The following is a 12,022-nucleotide window of genomic DNA, read 5'->3' as shown; positions in this document are numbered from 1 at the left end:
AGTATTTTTATTAGATTTTTCTTTGCCAGTTGGCACAGTGATTTCCTTCTAAAATACTTTCATTGTTACACTCAAAAGAAAAGTAGCTAAGCACTTACCCTGCATTAGTAGTTGAGGTGTCATCTTGGTTAATTTCAGGTAAACAAAACTTGAGTTCACCATCCTCTGATCTTGAAAATGTCTTTGGAGACTTACAACCTGGCCTCTCAGAAACCTCCTGAGAGCCAAGTGACTTCTCCTTTTCTAAGGATTTCAATGGTTGCAGGACGTCATATTTTCCTGCTTTCTGAAAAATGTAAACACAAGAACCAGAAGAAGTCATGATACTAAACCAAAAGGAAACATTACAATGTCCACGAAGTTCAGTACTAATCACTCTCTGAAGTGCTTCCCACAAAAATCCCTCTGTAACTGCTAACTAATAATTTCATAGTGTTTCCAGGACAAACACACATTTGTTTCTTTTAAACAAAACAGCTTGAAATCTACATTTCTTCTCTGCCATCTTCTATTAATACTTTTCTGTCTTCACTATCAACCCTCCAAGGCCACCTCAGGTCAGACAGACATCTGGACACATAACAAGAGATACAGAGTGGATGTAATTTTTTTCTCCTTGCATACAAGCAAGTGGAAAGTACAGGAGTTTTCATGTAGAAAAATCATCAGTATTTCATTTCACAAACCCAAAAGCTCAAATGTAACTAAAGAAAAAACCAAAAGCCTTACATCTGTATCAGGAAGGATGTTACATTCACTGTCACACTGTGTCAAACTTTCTTCTTTGTTGGTATCTTTCTGTGATACACCTTTATTCTTTACATTCAGCACTTCCTTTCTACTAGTTGTCATTCTTAAATTTGGCTTTGGTCTCTGGAATCGACTCCTCGGTAGCAGAGTTGATGATACAACAGTTTTATCCTCTTCCTTCCAAGGACCAGACTCCCTACAAACACAAACAAAAGAACAATCAAAGGCATGGGACAACAGTGATTGTCCAAGTCATGCATGACATACAAGTATGTAGCTTTCTCCAATATAGAAATCCTTAGCTGTTTTAGAGCAATAACAAAATTACTGACATTGTGAAAGATTCAATAAAAGCACATCAAACACCACCAAAAACCTGTGTATCTTATAAATAGGTGAGCAAAGGTAAGTTAAAAAAAGATGCCATTTCAGAACAACTGCAACTTCCAGTCACACTTTGAGAGGAATATACACATTTTACAAATGCCTTTGTGTCATCATGTTTAAAACTGCCCAGTAAATCTTACAGCACAGTTGTTTTGGTTTTTTTTAAAGGACACTTTAATAGGAAACCAAACCCTATACTCAAGGACTTACATAAGCCCATAGGGATGCACTGTTAGGACTAGTATGGAGAAGATAACCACAGGAACTGAGCATCAGAAAAATGTATTTATTTGAAAACTGGGCTTACAGTCTAAAGATCAAATTAATGTCCAAGAGCATATAAATTCAGTGCTTTTGAGCTCCTGGGTTTTTGTTTAAGTCCAGTATTGTCTGGATTAAACATCTCACTATAGATATAAAACTTGTTTTTAATGCTGGAATTGAATGTAGAAGTGAAGAATACGTAGAGATATTGATGGTTCAAAACAATGTCTTCTCTCCATCTAAAAAATAACCTTACCCTATATTGAAATCTGAAACCTGTTTCAAGACATCTGACAATCCCTTTCCGCTTTCACAGCTTTCTGCTTCTGAGGACTTTTCTTGGGAACACTGCCTTGTACGTATTGAGATCATCTCAGAATCTGTAGAGACATCCCCTTCTAACATCACATGGCATGGCTGAGTGTCTCCATGAGCCATCACATCCTAAAAGGAATAAAATTTTCACTCTATTAAGATGAAAGATGTGCTCAAGCTCCATTTTAGAAGAGCAGGGGAAAAAGTCTATTTTAGTATCTCTACAAAAACACTCAAAAAGATCTCTCTTGCTTCCTGTGCATCCAACTAATATTAGTAGATACTTTGAAAGTAAAAATTTGTTATTTTTCTACATATTTTTTATCTGAAGTGATCTCTTTTCCAAAAGACCTTTTTTCTCTGCACTTCTCTTTTTAGATCTGGTATTGCAAATAACACAACAAAGTGACATGTAATCCATTTATCCATGGAAAACAATGCAAGCGCAAGCATGAAGAATTTCTATGACGATTGAGTTTATTCTGAAAGAATAAATAAAGCATGCAAAGGCTATGCTTACAAATTATGTGTTATGTACCTAAAGGCTTCCACTTAGGACCCAGCAAAAGAGTGTGCCTAAGCAACTGCTCGAGAAACTTACATTTTTGAGGCATGGATCATTGTTTTCATCCCTATGGTGTATCACATCTTTTTCTACTTCTCCACCTTCAGTCTTCTCCTCTTCAGGATCTTTTTCATCTGTCAGGTCTTTTTGCCTTGCAACAGTTCTTCTTAGATTTGGTTTTGGTCTCTGCACTCTGCCTCTCTTTAGAGGTGTTGGTTTCAGCACACTGTGTTTGCTGTCTTCTTGTAAACCAGCTCTTTCATTAGACCTAGAAAAATACATAAGATCCCTAAGTACCACATCTGAAAGTGGGAGGAGTCTTGGAGAAGTGTTTTGGTTTTTTTTTTAAACAGTTATTAACACACACTTATCTAAAATGGAGCCATGCGTTACTAACTTGTTGTGGTTTAACCCAAGCCAGCAACTAAGCACCACACAGCCGCTCACTCACTCCCCCCACATCCAGTGGGATGGGGGAGAAAATCGGGAAAAGAAGTAAAACTCGTGGGTTGAGATAAGAACAGTTTAACAGAACAGAAAAGAAGAAACTAATAATGATAATGATAACACTAATAAAATGACAACAGTAGTAATAAAAGGACTGGAATGTACAAATGATGCACAGGGCAATTGCTCACCACCCGCCGACCGACACCCAGCCAGTCCCCGAGCGGCGATTCCCTGCCCCCCACTTCCCAGTTCCTATACTAGATGGGACATCACACGGTATGGAATACACCGCTGGCCACTTTGGGTCAGGTGCCCTGGCTGTGTCCTGTGCCAAGTTCTTGTGCCCCTCCAGCTTTCTCGCTAGCTGGGCATGAGAAGCTGAAAAATCCTTGACTTTAGTCTAAACATTACTTAGCAACAACTGAAAACATCAGTGTTATCAACATTCTTCTCATACTGAACTCAAAACATAGCACCGTACCAGCTACTAGGAAGACAGTTAATTCTATCCCAGCTGAAACCAGGACATAACTTCATGAAACAATGAAGTTAGAAGTGTATCTGCTAGAGACTGAAAAAGTACCTGACAAGTTTAAACTTATGTTTGCCCTGTTCTTTTTCTTTTCCCACTGGAGACAGGATACCACACTAGACAGACCTTTTCTGACCCATAAGGGCTCTTCTTGTATTTCTATCTGGTCTAGAGGCAGATGGACCTAATTTAATGAAGGGTTAAAAATCACAAACATTCAGAAAATAAATAACTTCATAATCTTACTAATGTAAAAATATCAGATGCACATTATTACAACTGTCAAATGCTTCTATGCCTTTTTACCCTGAGCACCAAGTTACATAGCATGTTAACGAAAGAACTATCTGCTGAAGTATTTTTCTGGCAGATTATCAAACCCAGTTTACTTCCCTCCACACTCTTCAACTATCCCCCTTTAAAAACAAAAGTTTGGGGGATTTTTTTGTTGCTCTTGTTGCTTTGTGGTGTTTTTTGTGTGTGGGGGGGGTGGGGTGGGGGGGTTGTTTGTTTTTTTTGTTTGTTTGGTTGTTTTTTTTATTTTCTCCTGTAAAATGTATCCCGCCTTTCACACTACAGCTGCCATTTCTCCACTGAAGAGAAATACAAGAAACACTTCTTAATTAACATGTGCATTAACTAGCCCACACATTGGAATTTTTTCTCCTAATACCAGATACCTAACACTTAACTACACTTTAAGAACACTTATTCCTATTGTTTAAATACTTAATCCCTGAAACTGATGCATTTCGGTATTAAAGGTAGCAAAGAAGGCTTGTTTTAGTTTTCAAGGAACTAGCTTTTCAGGTTTTTTTGCATTTATCATGACTGACATCTCATTTAAAAGCACTGCTTTAAAAACAAAAGCACCTAATCTATTTGTTTCATGCATTAAAAAAAGATTCCTATTCTTTCCTCAATTTCTGTTTCACAGTGGAAGTTTCTTCAGAAACATGTATAATTACCACTCTATGTAATACTACCAGAGTGAGAGAGATGGCAAGTTGCTGGAGAGCAGCACATGTCTTCTCATTTTTCACATACTTACTGAGACACTGTGTCCACAACTTTATCATCTTTTTCTGCAGCTTCTTCACTGGTAGCATCAGACTTACTACTTTGGTCAGTATTCTGAATAGAAATAGAACATTAAGACATTAACTCTCTTACATTTATAATGTACAGCATTACCTAACAGACCAGGTAACTGGTCCACAACTGGATACAAAACGGATTGCTTATGACAGACACAGACAATTACATTTCACATAGTCAGAAAGGTGCAGTAAAATCTAGATCAAACAATTAAAGCTATATTCACTGCAGGACATGAAAGATTATTTGCATATACTGTTTGTGTGAAAAGCTCCCAGCTTAGCTGAGGCCTCTAAGCAGTATCACACTGTCACTGCAGGTTAAGTAAGTAGCTGATTCCTGGTCATACTCAGGGGAAGAAAAGAAAAAACGAAAAAGACAACGTTGCTGTTGTACCCAGCAGCTTTTTAGCCAACACATTATCTCCAGTTACCTTACGCTATTAGATACCTTTTCAGTTTCCCCCTTAGGTTGTGGACGGGACATTTTATCATTTCCTGCATCTTTTTCAGGCTCTTCTTTCCTTCCAGACGCTCTTGTAAGATTAGGCTTAAATCTTTGTCGACATCCTCTAACTCTTGCCTTTGCAATTACAGTTTTTTCAGGTACTCTGCACAAAAGGATCCACAACAGTGACATTTACTCTATAATATTCAAGCCCATGTAATATTGAATGACTTGCACAGCTTTCTCTACTGGAATTGGGTTGTCTTCAGAAGGATTTGCACAAACTCATGCAAGTTTCTTCACATGAGAACCAAACTTTGTTTAGTCTTACAGAGTGTGAAAACTCAATTTATCTACCTACTAAAAAGATACAAAGTTATCACACAGGGAAAGAACCTAACTAGACTACATATCATAGCAGCTTCTGCAAGTGTCAGAAGCAGAGCCATGAGCTGACAACTGAGGGTGGAAGAAAGGCAAAGCTATAGTTATCACTTCCCCTGCTCCCCCTCCCAAATTCCAAGCAGAGTTGGTACTTCTTAAAGTAATGTATTCCTCAACTTCCCAGAAAAGAAGCACACACCTTCTATCATAGTACCACTTGGTATCATCCAAGAAAATGCCAGTAAAATTTACGATTTATATGAAAACTTCACCATTACTGTTGTCTTTTTATAAGAGCACTATATAGAATAAATTAACAATTATAGTCAGTTGATTCCAGGAGACTGGAAAAGCAATCGCAATACCTACTCAGATTTACTATCCAAATCAGTGTTCTCTACTTCTGTGGCTTCATTTCTGTTTCTTCTACCGTCTTCCGCAGAGCACTGGAATTGAGGCAAGGAATGTTACTTTTGGCCAAGTGTGCAGATACCTCAGAAGCAGTTCTCAGAATACTATGTATCAGATTGTAGCTGGTCCATGGTATCAGCATTGATCAAAACAGATACAACAAGAGCATAGCATATTAAGCAACATTCTTCCTTCTGACCTTTTTATCTGCATTCACAAGGTTTGGAGAGGAAGTCTCGGCCTCCATTTTCTCTTGGGTTGCTGCTTCTCTCTTTCCAGATGATCTCACTAAATTTGGTTTAGGTCTTTGCAAGTGCCCTCTGTCTAATGGCTTTTCAGTTTTGCTTAAGATATAAAAAAAGGTGTTATTATCAAAGAGAAACTTAGAAGTCTTATGTGGTCCAAGATGTACTTCAAGAGCACCACAGACTGCATGGGTAATGCAGCAAGACAATAAACTGAAAAAATTATATTACAACTTTCTGATATTAGAAGATATGCTACTACTTAATGCAAAGAGTGTCAAATAACCTTAGCCTTACTGGCTTTCAGTGGAATCTACTTTAAAATATTCAAAGGAAGCATTTCTTGCTGTTAAATAGGAATACCTCTTTCTCCTAGGGATTCACAGTTGATGTCAGTGTGAACAGGCTTACTGATTTCAATAGAAACAATAGAAATCTGCTCCAAAGTAGAGCAGATTTGCTTATACACAACATTTTGCATCTGTCTCTCCCGTCCCTCAATCCCCTTTTCAAAGCTATCTCACTCACAGAACTATGAACTGCTGTTTTCAAAACACCTTGTCCTACTGCCAACATTCATACATTACTGAAGAATGGGGTACATACATCAATCTCTGTGTCCTCAACCATTGCGATAATGTGTCCTGGGGATTCACACACTGTTTGACAGAGCCCTGCAGCTTATCAGTAATATTCACATTGGGAACTACTACCTTTTCTTATATTCTTGCTAGGACAGGACAAATAAAGCTTTGACAGTCTTTACTATAAGAGTGAGTTGCCCTTCAATAAAGGAAAGACAGAAGCATGAAAAACAATTTAGCATTAACTAGTATTCCATCCCTAAATCACCTTTAAAAAATTAAACCATGGAATAGGAAGTTGCTGATCACACAAAAATGGAAACTTTAGGGACACACTTGTTTAAACATCACCGCTCAGTTACAGCAGTAAGCGTAAGAACTAGTCACAAAGATTAACTTAATAAAGGAGCACAGGTAAGACAGAGACAGCTTGGAGTATCTTCTAGAGAGGTGTGTCTCAACTTAAGACTCTTGCACTGAGTTCCAAGGAGCAAGTTTCCAAATAGGAAGGTATGAACACCACCTACACATGATGTGTAGAGCTAATAAGCTCTGATGGAGAACTGTTAATTTCAAAGAGTACAGCGAGGCCCTTTTATTAAAAAAAAAAAAAAAAATGCAGATCAACTTTCACAACCAAGGTTCACCCACAAAATGGCAGAACTTCTTCAGAGAAATCTCTCGTTCTTGCTGACTGTAGAGGGGCTAGCTTTTTCCTAAGCTTGGTTAAGCCTTCCTCCTCATTCTCATGCAGCATTTCAAATCTTAGTCAAAGCATTGCTCCTCTGTGATCAAAGTTTCTGTAAAAAAACTTCATTGAATATGGAAAAAAAGTTATCATGATCTACCGTCTAAGTCCAACCTACTACGGTCAATCAGAATTATATTCAAACTAAGTAAATGCAGGTTAAGACCAAGTACCACCGCAAGGTAAAAGAATTACACTTACATGATTTCAGACTGAGAATCACTTTCTGATGCATTCTGCTTTTCATCCGGTCTATGTAAGTCATGTATGTCTTTGCTCTGAGTAAGGGGAAAAAAAACAAAGTTGTAGTGAAGAAACGATAAATGTAGAACTCTCTGCTGTAAGGTGAAGAAAAGCAGAAACAAGAACAAGATTCACAGAATGGTTGAGGTAGGAAAGGACCTCTGCAGGTCATCTGGTCCAACCTCCCTGCTCAAGCAGGGCCACCTAGAGCTGGTTGCCCAATACCATGTCAGATGGCTTTTGAATATTGCCAAGGATGGAGACTCCACAGTCTCTGGGTAACCTGTGCCAGTGCTCCATCACCCTCACAGTGGAAAAAGTGTTTCCTGATGTTCAGAGGGAACCTCCTGTGTTTCTTTTTGTGCCTATCACCTCTTGTCCTGTCACTAGGCACCACTGGAAAGAGCCTGGCTCTGTCCTCTTTGGACCTTTCCTTTAGGTTTTCATATAGATACTGACAAGATCCCCCTGAGCTTTCTCTTTCTCCAGGTTGAACTGTCTCTGCTCTTTCAGCCTTTCATCAGAGGAGAAATGTTTCAGTCCCTTCACCATCTTTATAGCCCTTTGATAGGGTATCTCCAGTATGTCCATATGTCTTACACCAGGGAGCCCAGAACCGGTCACAGTACTTCAGGTGTGGACTCACCAGCGCTGAATAGGGGGGAAGGATCACCTCCCTCAACCTGCTGGCAACACTTCTCCTAATGCAGCCCTAAATACCATTAACCTTTTTTGCAGCCAGGGCACGTTACTCGCTCATGTTCAACTTGGTGCCCACCAGGACACCCACATTCTTTTCTGCAAAGCTGCTTTCCATCTGGGTGCCCCCAGCACATACTGGGGTTGCTCCTCTCCAGGTGCAGGACTTTGCACTTCCCTTGTTGAAGTTCATGAGGTTCCTGTCAGCCCATTTGCCTTTTAATTGGATGAGGCTGATAACAGACTCCTTAGGAAGCATCAGCTACCATTACTTTCCAGGTCTAGTATTTAATTCATTTTCCTAGAAAGCACTAACCATCACTCTGAAAATGAAAAAAAAATAATTCTGACAACATAGCAAACTAATCACAATTACAGGGAAATTTTTATGGAATCTGTTTAGTGAATTAAGGTAAAACTAGTTTTAGGTCAGTGATTATGTTCATATACTTTTAAAGTTAATTAACCACAGCAAGGCAAGAGAATCAGAACTGACATAAAAGGTCTTTTGAAATTATCAGTTTTAGAGATTATTATGCCTTTTTCTCATGTCAAACAGCTATAATTAATCAGCCAGAGAGCTTTGCTACTCGGGCTACTGACACCACTATAGGCTGGTGTATATAGCACACTGCCCCGTTCACTTCATTGATTTTTATAAATATTATTTCCAACTAATATCAGGAGATTGTATTGTTGTAACATTTCCAACTACAGGCATTTAGTATTTGTGAAGATCCTAAGCAGCTGATTTTCTGTTAAGATGAAGACATTATTTTAGGTAACAGAATCCAAAGTAAAAGCCAAATGACAAATAATTTGCCTGTCACATTAGGGAAACACTAACACTTAGAATTTCCTAATCTCTCACCACAAACTTTAGCCGTAAGATCATTTTTCGTCTTAGAAAGCACAAGAGAAAGTAATTAATTCCCCCTCAGCACAAGTCTTTAAACAGTATGATATTAAGTTCCGAAAATGACAATGATGCAAGGACAGAAGGATGATCAGAGGAAGGGAACTTTCTCTATATGAGGAGAAATGTAAGATTAGGACCCCTCATCTTAAAAACAGTATTATTGGAGAGAGAAAAAAGTGGCATTATAAACAAGAATAGCTTGGAGAAGATGAACAGGAACATAACAATAGAAGTACAGTGCATCTTAAACTACCAGGCATCAGGTTTAAAACAATCCAAAAAATACAGTCCTACTCAAATCAGTTTCCAACATCGAGCTGGCACAGCAAATGAGATGATACATAACACAACTCCAGGAACAAGCGCCACAACTCTAAGAGCCAATAAATCAACACTGTGCATGAAAGACTGAAAGACTTAATGTCTCAAATATTGAGATGGGGCAAGTTCTGGATAAGGATGAACCCTGCATAGCAACAAACCGCAGGTAAGAAGTTGGTTAGCAACAGGGGACAGAGGGTGTGCTGTTCTCTGTTCTGATACACAGAGCGGGGCAGCTCACCATGTATGGCCAGAGGTCAAAGAACAGTCATGCCTGCAGGGAGGGAGAAATTACTCCCCAAATGATCCCCAAAGCCCACTGACCCATTTCTCAAAGGTTCTGGAAGCACAAACCGCGCATGACAGCTAATTAGCCTAATAAGTTCAAGTGCCTGTCCAAAGGAGGGGCAAGGAGATAATAAAAGGGCACGAACTGAAGCCCCATGTGTGCGCGCCCTCCGGAACTGGACCTCTAGGCTGGCTAGACCAATGCTGGACCCAGGACTGGTGAAATCCTTCTTTTCTTCTTTCTGTCTGTCTCTCTCCTCCCTGCCCCCCCCCGCCTCTTTTTTCCATAATCCCTACACCTCACCCCTTTAGACATAAACCATTGACCCAGTCTGGGACTAAGAGCAGATTCAGCCACCCCTGGGCTCCTCTCTGAGAAGGAGTCTAGAAAGCAAGGGAGTCCGCTCTGAACCTCGTGCCTCAATGGGAGAGACCTCCTTCTTCCCTGAATTGATGTACATGGTTACCACGGGTTACACAGTTTACTGAGGTAGTTCCACTCCAATTCCTGTTGTGAGAAACCCCGCCACCTACTGTTACACCTTCCAAGTTCAGTTTGCTTCTGCCACGAATAAAACCTTCAACCGATCTTTTGGTGTCATTTCACCTTAATTTAGCCCGAGGGAATTCTGAACTCCTCACAACCCTTCCCTGGTCTGTCCAGCATGGGTCATAACATTGTGACCAGCGACTATTAAACTAATGAATGCTTGTAACAAATTTGTTTTAACATGCCCTGGTCAGATCTGTCATTACTTCAACCCTTCATGCCCCACATTGGGCGCCAAAATGGACTGTCATGGTTTAACCCCAGGCAGTGACTAAGCACCACACAGCTGCTCACTCACTCCCCGCCTGCCACCCAGTGGGATGGGGGAAGAGAATCAGGTAAAAAAAAAAAAAAAAAAAAAAGAAAGGTAAAATTTGTGGGCTGAGATAAAGACAGTTTAATAGGACAGAAAAGAAGAAACTAATAATGATAATAATAATAATAATAAAATGACAATAACAATAATAAAAGAACTGGAATATACAAAATAAGTGATGCACAATGTAATTGCTCACCACTCACTGACTGATGCCCAGCTACTTCCCAAGCAGCAATCCCCTCCAGGCCAACTCCCCCAGTTTATATACTAGATGGGACGTCACATGGTATGGAATACCCCTTTGGCCAGTTTGGGTCCGCTGTCCTGGCTGTGTCCACTCCCAGCTTCTTGTGCCCTGCCAGCCTTCTTGCTGGCTGTTCATGAGAAGCTGAAAAATCCTTGACTTAGTACAAACACTACTTAGCAACAACTGAAAACATCGTGTGTTATCAACTTTCTTCTCATACTGAATGCAAAACATAGCACTGTACCAGCTACTAGAAAGAAAATTAACTCTATCCCAGCTGAAACCAGGACACACATAAAAAATAAAAATACCTTTGTTTCTCTAGTTTCTTCAGATTGTCTTTCTTTGCCTCTAATCTCTGAAACCGGTAAATCTGAAATCTGGCTTTCCTGTGATGTATCATCTCTAATATCTAGGGCTCTCAGTTTAGCAGATTCCGTTTCTAGTATAATATCATTGCTATCTTCGAAGCTGAAATCAACAAAAGCACATAAAAACATTGTATTAGTGTATTTTAATAAAAAAGCTATTATTGTTTACAGATAGATCAAGTACCACAGAAAAATTATGCAATTTTGCAATTAAATAACTACATGTGTTTCACAGAATCTAACAAATTTTAGTGATATTTGCAGGATACAAGCTTTAAAACAATGTTTGTACTTTTGCAATGCTATTACAAGATGTTAAAATCCCATCTGAATATTCTAGACTAGATAGTTTTTTAGAAACAGACTTTAATAAAGTAAACACTGCATGCACAAGCTTCCGCCCCCCCCCAATCTTCCATAATAATCTATGTTGAGTTCAAAGACAAATACTGTTCCTTCATATGCTTCCAGTGAGGTATTAAGGCACACAAAAGTTGCTGGGAATCTGTATGAAATAACAAACTAGTACAATACAACTAAATACAACAATTAACATGCAAAATTCTGAAGTAGCACTAACAGCTTCGTAACAATTTTTTAAATTTACCACTTTTTTATATAACAAGTTTAACACACTAAAGCAATTCACTTTCTTTCTAGTAAAAGAATGCCCAAAAGCTTGCCTCCTACCCAGGTTCTGCATAAATAAAAGTCCAAGCAGCATTCCTTTCCCACAAGAACCATCTTACTAAAAACAGATATAAATTCCAAGTGTATAGCAACACTACTTAGCAACATTACCAAGCAGTGCTTTGACAGAAATATTAGGAGTTAGGATAAGCCAATAGTCTCCAGGAATACTCAAAAAAAAAAAAAAAAAAAAAA

At 39.0% G+C, this 12,022-nt stretch overlaps 1 protein-coding gene across 1 annotated transcript in view; it reads right to left on the bottom strand.

The window, feature by feature from the left end:
• Positions 1-12,022, bottom strand: part of BDP1 (B double prime 1, subunit of RNA polymerase III transcription initiation factor IIIB) — a 57,926-nt gene that overhangs the window by 32,383 nt on the left and 13,521 nt on the right. Inside the window, 11 exon segments of the mRNA XM_010578158.1 lie at positions 99-286; positions 730-946; positions 1,658-1,718; positions 1,721-1,753; positions 2,314-2,549; positions 4,315-4,397; positions 4,812-4,971; positions 5,562-5,638; positions 5,803-5,947; positions 7,382-7,458; positions 11,078-11,237. Coding sequence (XP_010576460.1) covers positions 99-286; positions 730-946; positions 1,658-1,718; positions 1,721-1,753; positions 2,314-2,549; positions 4,315-4,397; positions 4,812-4,971; positions 5,562-5,638; positions 5,803-5,947; positions 7,382-7,458; positions 11,078-11,237 — 1,437 coding nt within the window.

Source organism: Haliaeetus leucocephalus, unplaced genomic scaffold, assembly GCF_000737465.1.
Source record: "Haliaeetus leucocephalus isolate CR32 unplaced genomic scaffold, Haliaeetus_leucocephalus-4.0 Scaffold605, whole genome shotgun sequence".
In the NCBI taxonomy this organism is placed as follows: Eukaryota; Metazoa; Chordata; class Aves; order Accipitriformes; family Accipitridae; genus Haliaeetus; species Haliaeetus leucocephalus.
Note: the sequence above shows the minus strand (reverse complement) of the source record. Positions and strands in the feature narration are given on the sequence as shown.